This window comes from Salvelinus fontinalis, chromosome 4, assembly GCF_029448725.1.
Source record: "Salvelinus fontinalis isolate EN_2023a chromosome 4, ASM2944872v1, whole genome shotgun sequence".
NCBI classification, from domain to species: domain Eukaryota; kingdom Metazoa; phylum Chordata; class Actinopteri; order Salmoniformes; family Salmonidae; genus Salvelinus; species Salvelinus fontinalis.
Window position 1 is genome coordinate 82,214,951 of NC_074668.1, and position 19,103 is coordinate 82,234,053.

Consider the following 19,103-nt stretch of genomic DNA (forward strand, 5'->3'; position numbering starts at 1 on the left):
AAGCTGTATATAACCAGCTGTATATAACCATAACTCTGGGGACAACCAGCTGTATATAACCATAACTCTGGGGACAACCAGCTGTATACAACCATAACTCTGGGGACAACCAGCTGTATATAACCATAACTCTGGGGACAACCAGCTGTATATAACCATAACTCTGGGGACAACCAGCTGTATACAACCATAACTCTGGGGACAACCAGCTGTATATAACCATAACTCTGGGGACAACCAGCTGTATATAACCAGCTGTATATAACCATAACTCTGGGGACAACCAGCTGTATATAACCAGCTGTATATAACCAGCTGTATATAACCATAACTCTGGGGACAACCAGCTGTATATAACCAGCTGTATATAACCGGCTGTATATAACCATAACTCTGGGGATAACCAGCTGTATATAACCAGCTGTATATAACCAGCTGTATATAACCATAACTCTGGGGACAACCAGCTGTATATAACCAGCTGTATATAACCAGCTGTATATAACCATAACTCTGGGGACAACCAGCTGTATATATCATAACTCTGGGGACAACCAGCTGTATATAACCATAACTCTGGGGACAACCAGCTGTATACAACCATAACTCTGGGGACAACCAGCTGTATATAACCATAACTCTGGGGACAACCAGCTGTATATAACCATAACTCTGGGGACAACCAGCTGTATACAACCATAACTCTTGGGACAACCAGCTGTATATAACCATAACTCTGGGGACAACCAGCTGTATATAACCAGCTGTATATAACCATAACTCTGGGACAACCAGCTGTATATAACCATAACTCTGGGAAAACCAGCTGTATACAACCATAACTCTGGGGACAACCAGCTGTATATAACCAGCTGTATATAACAATAACTCTGGGGACAACCAGCTGTATATAACCATAACTCTGGGGACAACCAGCTGTATATAACCATATCTCTGGGGACAACCAGCTGTATATGACCATAACTCTGGGGACAACCAGCTGTATATAACCATAACTCTGGGGACAACCAGCTGTATATAACCATAACTCTGGGACAACCAGCTGTATATAACCATAACTCTGGGGACAACAAGCTGTATATAACCAGCTGTATATACCCATAACTCTGGGACAACCAGCTGTATATAACCACAACTCTGGGGACAACCAGCTGTATATAACCATAACTCTGGGACAACCAGCTGTATACAACCATAACTCTGGGGACAACCAGCTGTATATAACCATAACTCTGGGGACAACCAGCTGTATATAACCAGCTGTATATAACCATAACTCTGGGGACAACCAGCTGTATATAACCAGCTGTATATAACCATAACTCTGGGGACAACCAGCTGTATATAACCATAACTCTGGGGACAACCAGCTGTATATAACCATAACTCTGGGGACAACCAGCTGTATATAACCATAACTCTGGGGACAACCAGCTGTATATAACCATAACTCTGGGGACAACCAGCTGTATATAACCATAACTCTGGGACAACCAGCTGTATATAACCATAACTCTGGGGACAACAAGCTGTATATAACCAGCTGTATATAACCATAACTCTGGGGACAACCAGCTGTATATAACCACAACTCTGGGGACAACCAGCTGTATATAACCATAACTCTGGGGACAACCAGCTGTATATAACCATAACTCTGGGGACAACCAGCTGTATATAACCATAAGTCTGGGACAACCAGCTGTATATAACCATAACTCTGGGGACAACCAGCTGTATATAACCTTAACTCTGGGACAACCAGCTGTATATAACCATAACTCTGGGGACAACAAGCTATATATAACCATAACTCTGGGGACAACCAGCTGTATATTACCATAACTCTGGGGACAACCAGCTGTATATAACCATAACTCTGGGGACAACCAGCTGTATATAACCAGCTGTATATAACCATAACTCTGGGGACAACCAGCTGTATATAACCAGCTGTATATAACCATAACTCTGGGACAACCAGCTGTATATAACCAGCTGTATATAACCATAACTCTGGGATAACCAGCTGTATATAACCATAACTCTGGGGACAACCAGCTGTATATAACCATAACTCTGGGACAACCAGCTGTATATAACCATAACTCTGGGGACAACCAGCTGTATATAACCATAACTCTGGGGACAACCAGCTGTATATAACCATAACTCTGGGGACAACCAGCTGTATATAACCATAACTCTGGGGACAACCAGCTGTATATAACCATAACTCTGGGACAACCAGCTGTATATAACCATAACTCTGGGGACAACCAGCTGTATATAACCATAACTCTGGGGACAACCAGCTGTATATAACCATAACTCTGGGGACAACCAGCTGTATATAACCATAACTCTGGGGACAACCAGCTGTATATAACCATAACTCTGGGGACAACCAGCTGTATATAACCATAACTCTGGGGACAACCAGCTGTATATAACCATAACTCTGGGACAACCAGCTGTATATAACCAGCTGTATATAACCATAACTCTGGGGACAACCAGCTGTATATAACCATAACTCTGGGACAACCAGCTGTATATAACCAGCTGTATATAACCAGCTGTATATAACCATAACTCTGGGGACAACCAGCTGTATATTATATTGGAGACTTGCACTAGACCCCTGGAGAATGATTACCTGTAGACCTGTCTGTGGAGAATTATTAACAACCCTCCCTTGCTGTGTGAACCAGCTCTAGGCTGTGTCCCAAATAACTACCTATTCCCTATATAGTTCACTACTACCGTCAGGGCCCGGTCCAAATAACTACCTATTCCCTATATAGTTCACTACTACCGTCAGGGCCCGGTCCAAATAACTACCTATTCCCTGTATAGTTCACTACTACCGTCAGGGCCCGGTCCAAATAACTACCTATCCCCTATATAGTTCACTACTACCGTCAGGGCCCGGTCCAAATAACTACCTATCCCCTATATAGTTCACTACTACCGTCAGGGCCCGGTCCAAATAACTACCTATCCCCTATATAGTTCACTACTACCGTCAGGGCCCGGTCCAAATAACTACCTATTCCCTATATAGTTCACTACTACCGTCAGGGCCCGGTCCAAATAATTACCTATCCCCTATATAGTTCACTACTACCATTCAGGGCCCGGTCCAAATAACTACCTATTCCCTATATAGTTCACTACTACCGTCAGGGCCCGGTCCAAATAACTACCTATCCCCTATATAGTTCACTACTACCGTCAGGGCCCGGTCCAAATAACTACATACTCCCTATATAGTTCACTGGCTTGGGAATAGAGTTCCATCTGAGACATAACTCTGTTTTATTATCTCAAGGATACCTGGTGATGTCAGAGCAATTATCCAATCACGATCTTGATCACCCCTATGATCCAGCAATCACCGTGACGACCTCTGCCTAAGTGAGGAGACGTCCAATAGCGCGTGTCAGCCTAATTATAAGTGTATTAACGGGGTGGAATTAAGTGTAAAGGAGGATACCAGAGAAAGGCCCACTTTGTGATTATTTAAAAAAAACAAATGAGAAAACTACACAGTGGCCACTTGATGTGCTATAAAACTGAGCGATTCGTAGACCATGACGTCAGCATGATAGTTTTAACCAGATTTTGAAGCTACACAAAAGGGCTGTAAAAAAAAGAGTGGACCTTTCACCTGTAGAGGATTGTCAAATCTAAAGAAACAGGTCTCGTTATGTGGCGGCTGTCATCACACCTCTTATCTGATCAAAGCTGTGGTCATCTGAGGAGACATGGGGAACTCCGGGGGGACAACAGTGTCAACTGTTCAACAATAAAACCAATGAACAGGATTGCAGTGTTCCCACAGGATGATACGGAGGTACCTAACGGAAAAGTGGCTCTGTGACCATTACTTTATTGAGGTCGCACAAGGAAAAGAAAGTGACGTGTCTCTGTGAAGCAAAGTCGTGGGCTGGAGTGTGAGTTGTAGAGCATAGAGGAGAGCAGTGTCAGTCATCCTTTAAGAGACCGGAGAGAGAGAGACAGCCGGACATCAGGAATAACGAGCACACCCCTCTCCTCTCTAACCATCTCTCTACTCCTCTCTACTCCTCTCTACACCCCTCTCCTCTCTAACCCTCTCTCTACTTCTCCCCTCTCCTCTCTACATCCCTCTCTCTCTCCTCTCTAACCCTCTCTCTACTCCTCCCCTCTCCTCTCTACACCCCTCTCCTCTCTAACCCTCTCTCTACTTCTCCCCTCTCCACATCCCTCTCTCTTTCCTCTCTAACCCTCTCTCTCTCCTCTCTCTCCTCTCTACATCCCTCTCTCTCTCCACTACTCTCTCTCTCATCTCTACATCCCTCTCTCTCTCCACTACTCTCTCTCTCCTCTCTACATCCCTCTCTCTCTCCTCTACTCTCCTCCTCTCTACATCCCTCTCTCCGCTCCAATCTCCTCCTCTCCCTTCTTCTCTCTCCTCCTCTCTCCTCCTCTCTACACCCCTCTCTCTTCTTCTCTCCCTTCTTCTCTCTCCTCTCTCTCTCCTCCTGTATCCTCCTGGTAAAAGTCCACTTGGATAACAAGCTCCCATTATAGGATATCTGTTCTCCCAGGAGCCTTTCCACACGTGTCCACCCTGGCCTCTCTCCTCTATCCTGGCCCCCCTTACAGCAGCCTCTCTACCCTGGCCCCTGGCCTCTCTCCTCTACCCTGGCCCCTGGATCTAACAGCATCCTCCCTACCCTGGCCCCTGGGTCTTACTGCATCCTCTCTACCCTGGCCTCTTGCCTCTACCCTGGCCCCTGGCCTCTACCCTGGCCCCTTGCCTCTACCCTGGCCCCTTGCCTTTACCCTGGCCTTTACCCTGGCCCCTTGCCTCTAACCTGGCCTATACCCTGGCCCCTTGCCTCTAACCTGGCCTTTACCCTGGCCCCTTGCCTTTACCCTGGCCCCTTGCCTTTACCCTGGCCCCTTGCCTTTACCCTGGCCCCTTGACTTTACCCTGGCCCTTTGACTTTACCCTGGCCCCTTGCCTTTACCTTGGCCCCTTTCCTTTACCATGGCCCCTTGCCTTTACCATGGCCCCTTGCCTTTACCCTGGCCCCTTGCCTCTACCCTGGCCCCTTGCCTTTACCCTGGCCCCTTGCCTTTACCCTGGCCCCTTGACTTTACCCTGGCCCCTTGCCTTTACCTTGGCCCCTTGCCTTTACCCTGGCCCCTTGCCTTTACCCTGGCCCCTTGACTTTACCCTGGCCCCTTGACTTTACCCTGGCCCCTTGCCTTTACCATGGCCCCTTGCCTTTACCCTGGCCCCTTGCCTCTACCCTGGCCCCTTGCCTTTACCCTGGCCCCTTGCCTTTACCCTGGCCCCTTGCCTTTACCTTGGCCCCTTGCCTTTACCCTGGCCCCTTGCCTTTACCCTGGCCCCTTGCCTCTCCCATGGCCTCTTGCCTCGAGCCTTGCCCCTGGCCCTGATAACTAGACACGCTGGGAGGATGGTGTGTTTCGATCACACAACTATGTTTACGTCCTTAATTGCACCCTATTCCCTATGAGGTGCACTATGTTTGACCAGGGTCCGTGGTCAAAAACAGCATATAAGGAATAGGTTGCCATTTGGGACACAACCTATGCAGACCACAGAGTAACATCAATCTACAGGCAGTCTGGAGCACAAGACTAACCTCTCTATATATATATACCTGGAGATGGAAACTCTGTCCCCCTAATGGAGTCTGTTTCATCAGTAGTCCTCTATATATATATACCTGGAGATGGAAACTCTGTCCCCCTAATGGAGTCTGTTTCATCAGTAGTCCTCTATATATATATATCTGGAGATGGAAACTCTGTCCCCCTAATGGAGTCTGTTTCATCAGTGGTCCTCTATATATATATACCTGGAGATGGAAACTCTGTCCCCCTAATGGAGTCTGTTTCATCAGTGGTCCTCTATATATATATACCTGGAGATGGAAACTCTGTCCCCCTAATGGAGTCTGTTTCATCAGTGTTCCTCTATATATATATACCTGGAGATGGAAACTCTGTCCCCCTAATGGAGTCTGTTTCATCAGTGTTCCTCTATATATATATACCTGGAGATGGAAACTCTGTCCCCCTAATGGAGTCTGTTTCATCAGTGGTCCTCTATATATATATACCTGGAGATGGAAACTCTGTCCCCCTAATGGAGTCTGTTTCATCAGTAGTCCTCTATATATATACCTGGAGATGGAAACTCTGTCCCCCTAATGGAGTCTGTTTCATCAGTGGTCCTCTATATATATTTACCTGGAGATGGAAACTCTGTCCCCCTAATGGAGTCTGTTTCATCAGTGTTCCTCTATATATATATACCTGGAGATGGAAACTCTGTCCCCCTAATGGAGTCTGTTTCATCAGTGTTCCTCTATATATATATACCTGGAGATGGAAACTCTGTCCCCCTAATGGAGTCTGTTTCATCAGTGTCTATATATATATACCTGGAGATGGAAACTCTGTCCCCCTAATGGAGTCTGTTTCATCAGTGCTCCTCTATATATATATACCTGGAGATGGAAACTCTGTCCCCCTAATGGAGTCTGTTTCATCAGTGTCTATATATATATATACCTGGAGATGGAAACTCTGTCCCCCTAATGGAGTCTGTTTCATCAGTGGTCCACTATATATATATACCTGGAGATGGAAACTCTGTCCCCCTAATGGAGTCTGTTTCATCAGTAGTCCTCTATATATATACCTGGAGATGGAAACTCTGTCCCCCTAATGGAGTCTGTTTCATCTGTGTTCATCTATATATATATACCTGGAGATGGAAACTCTGTCCCCCTAATGGAGTCTGTTTCATCAGTGTTCCTCTATATATATACCTGGAGATGGAAACTCTGTCCCCCTAATGGAGTCTGTTTCATCAGTGTTACTCTATATATATACCTGGAGATGGAAACTCTGTCCCCCTAATGGAGTCTGTTTCATCAGTGGTCCTCTATATATATATATACCTGGCGATGGAAACTCTGTCCCCCTAATGGAGTCTGTTTCATCAGTGTTCCTCTATATATATACCTGGAGATGGAAACTCTGTCCCCCTAATGGAGTCTGTTTCATCAGTGGTCCTCTATATATATATACCTGGAGATGGAAACTCTGTCCCCCTAATGGAGTCTGTTTCATCAGTAGTCCTCTATATATATACCTGGAGATGGAAACTCTGTCCCCCTAATGGAGTCTGTTTCATCTGTGTTCATCTATATATATTTACCTGGCGATGGAAACTCTGTCCCCCTAATGGAGTCTGTTTCATCAGTGTTCCTCTATATATATATACCTGGAGATGGAAACTCTGTCCCCCTAATGGAGTCTGTTTCATCAGTGGTCCTCTATATATATATACCTGGAGATGGAAACTCTGTCCCCCTAATGGAGTCTGTTTCATCAGTGGTCCTCTATATACAGTGGGGAGAACAAGTATTTGATACACTGCCGATTTTGCAGGTTTTCCTACTTACAAAGCATGTAGAGGTCTGTAATTTTTATCATAGGTACACTTCAACTGTGAGAGACGGAATCTAAAACAAAAATCCAGAAACTCACATTGTATGATTTTTAAATAATTAATTTGCATTTTATTGCATGACATAAGTATTTGATCACCTACCAACCAGTAAGAATTCCGTCTCTCACAGACCTGTTAGTTTTTCTTTAAGAAGCCCTCCTGTTCTCCACTCATTACCTGTATTAACTGCACCTGTTTGAACTCGTTACCTGTATAAAAGACACCTGTCCACACACAATCAAACAGATTCCAACCTCTCCACAATGGCCAAGACCAGAGAGCTGTGTAAGGACATCAGGGATAAAATTGTAGACCTGCACAAGGCTGGGATGGGCTACAGGACAATAGGCAAGCAGCTTGGTGAGAAGGAAACAACTGTTGGCGCAATTATTAGAAAATGGAAGAAGTTCAAGATGACGGTCAATCACCCTCGGTCTGGGGCTCCATGCAAGATTTCACCTCGTGGGGCATCAATGATCATGAGGAAGGTGAGGGATCAGCCCAGAACTACACGGCAGGACCTGGTCAATGACCTGAAGAGAGCTGGGACCACAGTCTCAAAGAAAACCATTAGTAACACACTACGCCGTCATGGATTAAAATCCTGCAGCGCACGCAAGGTCCCCCTGCTTAAGCCAGTGCATGTCCAGGCCTGTCTGAAGTTTGCCAATGACCATCTGGATGATCCAGAGGAGGAATGGGAGAAGGTCATGTGGTCTGATGAGACAAAAATAGAGCTTTTTGGTCTAACTCCACTCGCCGTGTTTGGAGGAAGAAGAAGTATGAGTACAACCCCAAGAACACCATCCCAACCGTGAAGCATGGAGGTGGAAACATCATTCTTTGGGGATGCTTTTCTGCAAAGGGGACAGGACGACTGCACCGTATTGAGGGGAGGATGGATGGGGCCATGTATCGCGAGATCTTGGCCAACAACCTCCTTCCCTCAGTAAGAGCATTGAAGATGGGTCGTGGCTGGGTCTTCCAGCATGACAACGACACGAAGCACACAGCCATGGCAACTAAGGAGTGGCTCCGTAAGAAGCATCTCAAGGTCCTGGAGTGGCCTAGCCAGTCTCCAGACCTGAACCCAATAGAAAATCTTTGGAGGGAGCTGAAAGTCCGTATTGCCCAGCGACAGCCCCGAAACCTGAAGGATCTGGAGAAGATCTGTAGGGAGGAGTGGGCCAAAATCCCTGCTGCAGTGTGTGCAAACCTAGTCAAGAACTACAGGAAACGTATGATCTCTGTAATTGCAAACAAAGGTTTCTGTACCAAATATTAATTTCTGCTTTTCTGATGTATCAAATACTTATGTCATGCAATAAAATGCAAATTAATTACTTAAAAATCATACAATGTGATTTTCTGGATTTTTGTTTTAGATTCCGTCTCTCATAGTTGAAGTGTACCTATGATAAAAATTACAGACCTCTACATGCTTTGTAAGTAGGAAAACCTGCAAAATCGGCAGTGTATCAAATACTTGTTCTCCCCACTGTATATATACCTGGAGATGGAAACTCTGTCCTCTTAATGGAGTCTGTTTCATCAGTGTTCCTCTATATATATATACCTGGAGATGGAAACTCTTTCCCCCTAATGGAGTCTCAGGAGCAACTGGTTTGAAGTGGCTCCAAGGCAGCAGGTTGATTGCGACTTGCTTTCCTGGGATTGAGCCACATGTTAACTGCCAGTCACAGCTGGAGGCGTTGATGAAGGTAATTATTTCCTCATTTGCTCCCGGAATTGAAATGAGCGAACGTTAAAACGTTACCAGTCCGTTATTTGTATTCGGCAGTTGTGTTCAACGTGGCGAAGCCGCTGGATTATACACGTGGGAATATAGATGGATGTATGGACACAGACATGTGTGTAGAAAGACATCCCTCTGAAACAGCTTTCGTTGATGGAAGGAGAGGAGGACCAAAATGCAGCGTGGTACCTATCCATAATATCATTTAATCGAGAATGAATACAAAATACAAAAAGAACAAGAGAATAAATGAAAACTGACACAGTCCCCCCCGTATGGTGCAAACACTGAAACGGAAAATAACTACCCACAACCCATAGTGGGAAAACAGGCTACCTAAGTATGATTCTCAATCAGAGACAACGATCAACACCTGCCTCTGATTGAGAACCATACTAGGCCAAACACATAGAAATATAACACACAGAACAAAACATAGAATAGCAACATAGAATGCCCACCCCAAATCACGCCCTGACCAAACTAAAATAAAGACATAAAAAAGGAACTAAGGTCAGAACGTGACACCCTCTGAAAAGCCATTACCCAACTTTCCCAGGGAATTGTCACCAAAACATCTAGACATGTTGGAATTAACACTTCACACTAAACTATAGTGAGGATGTGTTGGGAAACATGTTGGAATCAACACTTCACACTAAACTATAGTGAGGATGTGTTGGGAAACATGTTGGAATCAACACTTCACACTAAACTATAGTGAGGATGTGTTGGGAAACATGTTGGAATCAACACTTCACACTAAACTATAGTGAGGATGTGTTGGGAAACATGTTGGAATCAACACTTCACACTAAACTATAGTGAGGATGTGTTGGGAAACATGTTGGAATCAACACTTCACACTAAACTATAGTGAGGATGTGTTGGGAAACATGTTGGAATCAACACTTCACACTAAACTATAGTGAGGATGTGTTGGGAAACATGTTGGAATCAACACTTCACACTAAACTATAGTGAGGATGTGTTGGGAAACATGTTGGAATCAACACTTCACACTAAACTATAGTGAGGATGTGTTGGGAAACATGTTGGAATCAACACTTCACACTAAACTATAGTGAGGATGTGTGGGAAACATGTTGGAATCAACACTTCACACTAAACTATAGTGAGGATGTGTTGGGAAACATGTTGGAATTAACACTTCACACTAAACTATAGTGAGGATGTGTTGGGAAACATGTTGGAATCAACACTTCACACTAAACTATAGTGAGGATGTGTTGGGAAACATGTTGGAATCAACACTTCACACTAAACTATAGTGAGGATGTGTTGGGAAACATGTTGGAATTAACACTTCACACTAAACTATAGTGAGGATGTGTTGGGAAACATGTTGTAAATCAACACTTCACACTAAACTATAGTGAGGATGTGTTGGGAAACATGTTGGAATCAACACTTCACACTAAACTATAGTGAGGATGTGTTGGGAAACATGTTGGAATCAACACTTCACACTAAACTATAGTGAGGATGTGTTGGGAAACATGTTGGAATCAACACTTCACACTAAACTATAGTGAGGATGTGTTGGGAAACATGTTGGAATCAACACTTCACACTAAACTATAGTGAGGATGTGTTGGGAAACATGTTGGAATCAACACTTCACACTAAACTATAGTGAGGATGTGTTGGGAAACATGTTGTAAATCAACACTTCACACTAAACTATAGTGAGGATGTGTTGGGAAACATGTTGTAAATCAACACTTCACACTAAACTATAGTGAGGATGTGTTGGGAAACATGTTGTAATCAACACTTCACACTAAACTATAGTGAGGATGTGTTGGGAAACATGTTGGAATCAACACTTCACACTAAACTATAGTGAGGATGTGTTGGGAAACATGTTGGAATCAACACTTCACACTAAACTATAGTGAGGATGTGTTGGGAAACATGTTGGAATCAACACTTCACACTAAACTATAGTGAGGATGTGTGGGAAACAGTATAGCCTACCTACTGAATTTAAGTTGACCTTTACTTAACCTTGAAAAAGACCCCTGAGGTTAGACACCTCTTTTTTTGCGAGTTAAACCTGGCAAGATGTCAGCAGGAAGTAGTCAGTGTGTACACACACCACATGAACACAATACAATACACAACACACCATAATACAACACAATACAATACACAATATAATACAATACAATACAATACACAACACACCATAACACATGAACACAATACAATACAATACAATACAATACACACCATAACACATGAACACAATACAATACACAATATAATACAATACAATACAATACACAACACACCATAACACATGAACACAATACAATACAAAATATAATACAATACAATACAATACACAACACACCATAATACAACACAATACAATACACAATATAATACAATACAATACACAACACACCATAACACATGAACACCATACAATACACAATATAATACAACACAATACAATACACAATATAATACAATACAATACAATACACAATATAATACAATACAATACAATACACAATATAATACAATACAATACAATACACAACAAACCATAACACATGAACACAATACAATACACAATATAATACAATACAATACAATACACACCATAACACATGAACACAATACAATACAAAATATAATACAATACAATACACAACACACCATAATACAACACAATACAATACCATTGAACACAATACAACACAGTACAATACAATACAACACAATACAATACAACACAACACAATACAACTAGAATGGTGAATTACAACAACAAAAAGTACTGTCAATTCCTGAAAGCAATTGCTCAGCAAGGTCCATCCCCAACAGGGTCCATCCCCAACAAGGTATATCCCCAACAGGGTCCATCCCAACAAGGTATATCCCCAACAGGGTCCATCCCCAACAGGGTCCATCCCCAACAGGGTCCATCCCCAACAGGGTCCATCCCAACAGGGTCCATCCCAACAGGGTCCATCCCCAACAGGGTCCATCCCCAACAGGGCCCATCCCCAACATGGTCCATCACATAAAGGGTCCATCCCCAACAGGGTCCATCCCAACAGGGTCCATCCCCAACAGGGTCCATCCCCAACAAGGTCCGTCCCCAACAGGGTCCATCCCCAACAGGGTCCATCCCCAACAGGGTCCATCCCCAACAAGGTATATCCCTAACAGGGTCCATCCCAACAGGGCCCATCCCTAACAGGGTCCTTCCCCAACAGGGTCCATCCCTAACAGGGTCCATCCCTAACAGGGTCCATCCCCAACAGGGTCCATCCCCAACAAGGTATATCCCTAACAGGGTCCATCCCAACAGGGTCCATCCCCAACAGGGCCCATCCCTAACAGGGTCCTTCCCCAACAGGGTCCATCCCTAACAGGGTCCATCCCTAACAGGGTCCTTCCCCAACAGGGTCCATCCCCAACAGGGTCCATCCCCAACAAGGTATATCCCCAACAGGGTCCATCCCAACAGGGTCCATCCCCAACAGGGTTCATCCCCAACAAGGTATATCCCCAACAGGGTCCATCCCCAACAAGGTCCATCCCCAACAGGGTCCATCCTAACAGGGTCCATCCCAACAGGGTCCATCCCCAACAGGGTCCATCCCCAACAGGGTCCGTCCCCAACAGGGTCCATCCCCAACAGGGTCCATCCCCAACAGGGTCCATCCCCAACAGGGTCCATCCCAACAGGGTCCATCCCCAACAGGGTCCATCCCCAACAGGGCCCATCCCCAACATGGTCCATCACATAAAGGGTCCATCCCCAACAGGGTCCATCCCAACAGGGTCCATCCCCAACAGGGTCCATCCCCAACAAGGTCCGTCCCCAACAGGGTCCATCCCCAACAGGGTCCATCCCCAACAGGGTCCATCCCCAACAAGGTATATCCCTAACAGGGTCCATCCCAACAGGGCCCATCCCTAACAGGGTCCTTCCCCAACAGGGTCCATCCCTAACAGGGTCCATCCCTAACAGGGTCCATCCCCAACAGGGTCCATCCCCAACAAGGTATATCCCTAACAGGGTCCATCCCAACAGGGTCCATCCCCAACAGGGCCCATCCCTAACAGGGTCCATCCCCAACAGGGTCCATCCCTAACAGGGTCCATCCCTAACAGGGTCCTTCCCCAACAGGGTCCATCCCCAACAGGGTCCATCCCCAACAAGGTATATCCCCAACAGGGTCCATCCCAACAGGGTCCATCCCAACAGGGTCCATCCCCAACAGGGTCCATCCCCAACAGGGTCCGTCCCCAACAGGGTCCATCCCCAACAGGGTCCATCCCCAACAGGGTCCATCCCCAACAGGGTCCATCCCAACAGGGTCCATCCCAACAGGGTCCGTCCCCACATCCCCAACAGGGTCCATCCCAACAAGGTCCATCCCCAACAGGGTCCATCCCCAACAGGGTCCATCCCCAACAGGGTCCATCCCAACAGGGTCCATCCCAACAGGGTCCATCCCCAACAGGGTCCATCCCCAACAGGGTCCATCCCCAACAAGGTCCATCCCAACAGAGTCCATCCCCAACAAGGTCCATCCCAACAGGGTCCATCCCCAACAGGGTCCATCCTAACAGGGTCCATCCCGACAGGGTCCATCCCCAACAGGGTCCATCCCAACAGGGTCCATCCCAACAGGGTCCATCCCCAACAAGGTCCATCCCCAACAGGGTCCACCCCCAGCAGGGTCTGTCCCCACATCCCCAACAGGGTCCATCCCAACAGGGCCCATCCCAACAGGGTCCATCCCAACAGGGTCCGTCCCCAACAGGGTCCATCCCAACAGGGCCCATCCCAACAGGGTCCATCCCAACAGGGTCCATCCCAACAGGGTCCGTCCCCACATCCCCAACAGGGTCCATCCCAACAAGGTCCATCCCCAACAGGGTCCATCCCAACAGGGTCCATCCCAACAGGGTCCATCCCCAACAGGGTCCATCCCAACAGGGTCCATCCCCAACAGGGTCCACCCCCAGCAGGGTCTGTCCCCACATCCCCAACAGGGTCCATCCCCAACAGGGTCCATCCCCAACAGGCCCCATCCCAACAGGGTCCATACCTATCAGGGTCCATCCCAATTAACCTCTTGAAGCTAGGTGGCACTATTTTTATGTTTGGAAAAATAACGTTCCCAAGGTAAATGGACAGGCCCAGATGCTAAAATATGCATATAATTGACAGATTAGGATAGAAAACACTCTAAAATTTCCAAAACTGTCAAAATATTGTCTGTGAGTATAACAGAACAGATTTTACAGGCGAAAACCTGAGGAAATCCAACCCGGATGTGCCTTTTATTTGGAAAAATCCCTGTTCCATTGCCTGCCTATCCTCCATTTAAAGGGGTATCAACCAGATTCAAATCAAATCAAATCAAATTGTATTAGTCACATACACATGGTTAGCAGATGTTAATGCGAGTGTAGCGAAATGCTTGTGCTTCTAGTTCCGACAATGCAGTAATAACCAACAAGTAATCTAACCTAACAATTCCACAACTACTACCTTATACACACACACAAGTGTAAAGGGATAAAGAATATGTACATAAAGATATATGAATGAGTGATGGTACAGAACGGCATAGGCAAGATGCAGTAGATGGTATAGAGTACAGTATATACATATGAGATGAGTACTGTAGGGTATGTAAACATAAAGTGGCATAGTTTAAAGTGGCTAGTGATACATGTATTACATAAAGATGGCAAGATGCAGTAGATGGTATAGAGTACAGTATATACATATACATATGAGATGAGTAATGTAGGGTATGTAAACATTATATTAAGTGGCATTGTTTAAAGTGGCTAGTGGTACATTTTTACATAATTTCCATCAATTCCCATTATTAAAGTGGCTGGAGTTGAGTCAGTATGTTGGCAGCGGCCGCTAAATGTTAGTGGTGGCTGTTTAACAGTCTGATGGCCTTGAGATAGAAGCTGTTTTTCAGTCTCTCGGTCCCTGCTTTGATGCACCTGTACTGACCTCGCCTTCTGGATGATAGCGGGGTGAACAGGCAGTGGCTTGGGTGGTTGTTGTCCTTGATGATCTTTATGGCCTTCCTGTGACATCGGGTGGTGTAGGTGTCCTGGAGGGCAGGTAGTTTGCCCCCGGTGATGCGTTGTGCAGACCTCACTACCCTCTGGAGAGCCTTACGGTTGTGGGCGGAGCAGTTGCCGTACCAGGCGGTGATACAGCCCGACAGGATGCTCTCGATTGTGCATCTGTAGAAGTTTGGTGACTTTTGGTGACAAGCCAAATTTCTGCTGCGCCTTCTTCACAACGCTGTCTGTGTGGGTGGACCAATTCAGTTTGTCCGTGATGTGTACGCCGAGGAACTTAAAACTTACTACCCTCTCCACTACTGTCCCGTCGATGTGGATAGGGGGGTGCTCCCTCTGCTGTTTCTTGAAGTCCACAATCATCTCCTTTGTTTTGTTGACGTTGAGTGTGAGGTTATTTTCCTGACACCACACTCACCTCCTCCCTGTAGGCCGTCTCGTCGTTGTTGGTAATCAAGCCTACCACTGTAGCGTCGTCCGCAAACTTGATGATTGAGTTGGAGGCGTGCATGGCCACGCAGTCGCGGGTGAACAGGGAGTACAGGAGAGGGCTCAGAACGCACCCTTGTGGGGCCCCAGTGTTGAGGATCAGCGGGGTGGAGATGTTGTTACCTACCCTCACCACCTGGGGGCGGCCCGTCAGGAAGTCCAGTACCCAGTTGCACAGGGCGGGGTCAAGACCCAGGGTCTCGAGCTTGATGACGAGTTTGGAGGGTACTATGGTGTTAAATGCTGAGCTGTAGTCGATGAACAGCATTCTCACATAGGTATTCCTCTTGTCTAGATGGGTTAGGGCAGTGTGCAGTGTGGTTGCGATTGCGTCGTCTGTGGACCTATTGGGTCAGTAAGCAAATTGGAGTGGGTCTAGGTTGTCAGGTAGGTTGGAGGTGATATGGTCCTTGACTAGTCTCTCCTTTGACTAGTCCCTCCTTTTCCAATGGCTTCCTCAGGTTGTGAACAGGCTTTAGACATAGTTTCAAGCTTTTATTTTGAAAAATGATTAGTTCTTTGATTAGCGCGAGAGTTGTAGCTCAACATTTTCTTTCTCTCTTATTGAAAAGTTTACGGTCCGGTTGAAATATTATTGATTTTGTATGTTAAAAACAACCTTGATTATAAAAAACATTTGACATGTTTCTACGAACATTACGGATACTTTTTGGAATTTTCGTCTGCCCTTCAGGACCGGCACGAGCCTGTGGTTTTCTGAACCTAACGCGCAAACCAAATGGAGATTTTTGGTTATAAAAATAATCTTTATCGAACAAAAAAAGGTAAGCGATTAATTTGATTGCTTTTCTGACTTTCGTGACGTAGCTAATTTGCGGCTAGCTGTTCTTACTGTTTTGTCTAGTGATCGATAAACTCACAAATGCTTGGATTGCTTTTCTCTAAAGCATATTTTCAAAATCTGACACGATAGGTGGATTAACAACAAGCTAAGCTGTGTTTTGGTATATTTCACTTTGGTGATTTCACTTTGTTTTGGTGATTTCAGAAAAATAATTAATTTGGCGCTCTGCAATTCAGCGGTTGTTTACGAAAATGAAGGGATCCGTGCTTCAAGAAGTTAATCAAATAAGAACTGTCTTTATAAATTAGGGTTATTTTAGATGACGACACCTAGCTAGATAGTTAGCTAGCCGACTATAGCTACTGAAACAGATTATGTCGTTTTGCTATTTTTGGGGGGGGGGGGGGGGGGGCATTTTGTTTGCATCCATCAGCTAGCTAGGTTTTTGTATGACTAGCACTGTCCAGAGCTTGGGGAAGGGCAGGTGCGCGAGACAAAACGTTACCAGCATCGTAGCATACGTATCGATGAATCGTTGTGATATATGAAATATGAGTGATAGCGTAATCAATGTGTAATAACTACGTAAACAATTAATATACGTGTTAAATTTATGTGACATACAGTCATATTTAGGTCCTGATTGGTCAACAAGCTTATTTGACACGTCAAAAAGTGTTGTTTGACACATCAAATAGTGTTGTTTGACGTGTATCGTTTTTGACACGCAAAGACCCAAACGGCATTCCATAATTAGGTAGTTAGTTGTCACTTTCAGAATGTGTTCAGTGTGACTGGTTTATAGCAGTGGCCAAGGTCAATGGCACTGCATCTCAGTGCAAGTGGCGTCACTACAGAACCTGGTTCGAATTCCAGCTGCATCACATCCGGCCGTGATTGGGAGTCCCATAGGGCGACGCACAATTTGCCCAGCGTCGTCCGGGTTTGGCCGGGGTAGGCCGTCATTCTAAATAAGAATTTGTTCTTAACTGACTTGCCCAGTTAAATAAATGTTTAATAAATAAAGAAATCAAATAAAGAATAATACATTATACGATGATAGATGACTCCATGGCATTGTAAACATCGAGTAACTGTCATGGCAATCAGGAGCAGTGACTGGCCAGAGGCCAAGATTTGGTTCTGGTTGCTGAGACAGAGTGTTGTTTGGGGGGGTGAGGAATGTTTGATCTAAGAGACAGAGTGTTGTTTGGGGGGGTGAGGAATGTTTGATCTAAGAGACAGAGTGTTGTTTGGGGGGGGTGAGGAATGTTTGATCTAAGAGACAGAGTGTTGTTTGGGGGGTGAATAATGTTTGATCCAAGAGACAAAGTGTTGTTTGGGGGGTGAGGAATGTTTGATCTAAGAGACAGAGTGTTGTTTGGGGGGTGAGGAATGTTTGATCCAAGAGACAGAGTTGCATGTCATACAGAAAGTGTCAGACCTCCCAACTAAACAAACACTACATTCTCAATACTTCTCCTTCTAACAAAGGGAGAATAAAGAACAAGTTGAATCAGATATAAGACCAACAATTTCAATGAAAAGGTTTGTATTTATTTATGGAAACCAAAGGCATCTTTGAACTAAAGACTCAGAGGTTCAGAGACCGGGACGCGTGGCGCAGACAAAGGCAAACTTGTATGAGCAGAGTGTGTCGTTCCACAGCTTGTCATCCTGGTAGTTAGTGTGAACACAGTTCTCCGGATCGGAAGCAACTCCATTACTGGGCTCATCTGAAGACCAGATCGTGTAGACCACCTTAGAGCCGTCCGACCACATCCATCTCCCTTCCTTGTGGAGGTCACTCAGCCCGATCCAGGTATAGTGCTCAGTAGGGTCGAAGATCTTGATCAGGTTTTTCACGAAGCTGAATTCCCCCATGGTGTTCACAGAGGCCAGATTGGCTCCCAGGGACACGCAGTAGGACTCTGCATCGGCCCAGTCCAGCTGAGAGGCAACGTACCTGAAGCAGCGGTTGTTGTAGCTTAACCAGCCCAGGGGACAGTCGGTATAATGAGGCTCTGAAAGCTCCCCCTCCTGGTCAGACACGGGAGTGCAGTGTAGAGCACCAACAGCCAGGCTGAGAAGACAGAGGAAGCGGAAGGGAACAGACATGGTGAAGAGGTTTCTGTTCTGGTGAAGAGTCACTGAAGTAGACAGGATAATGACTCTAGAGTCCTGGGTTCTGGTCTGCAGCTCTGCTCCTGTGTTCTGGGCTAGCTGGGTAGGAAGGTATGTGGGCTGCAGTGGGTCCTTTTATCTCATGTTGAGAGGGTGGAGAGGAGTTCGCAGAGAGGCCATTGGTAGATCATTATGTTCATTTCTCATTGAGAAGTGTTTTTCTCAATTCGATGTTTTCCATAAGCAGCATTTTC

General features: G+C 45.6%; 1 protein-coding gene across 1 annotated transcript; it reads right to left on the minus strand.

Moving 5' to 3' along the window:
• Positions 1–18,327: 18,327 nt before the first annotated feature.
• Positions 18,328–18,843, minus strand: LOC129852812 (galactose-specific lectin nattectin-like). The gene has a single exon (XM_055918460.1). The coding sequence runs from the start codon at positions 18,841–18,843 to the stop codon at positions 18,328–18,330; it is 516 nt and encodes a 171-aa protein (XP_055774435.1).
• Between the last annotated feature and the right edge of the window lie 260 nt (positions 18,844–19,103).

Excerpts from the sequence above, each read along its gene's own strand:
- LOC129852812 (XM_055918460.1), bottom strand. The coding sequence starts at position 18,843 with ATGTCTGTTCCCTTCCGCTTCCTCTGTCTTCTCAGCCTGGCTGTTGGT.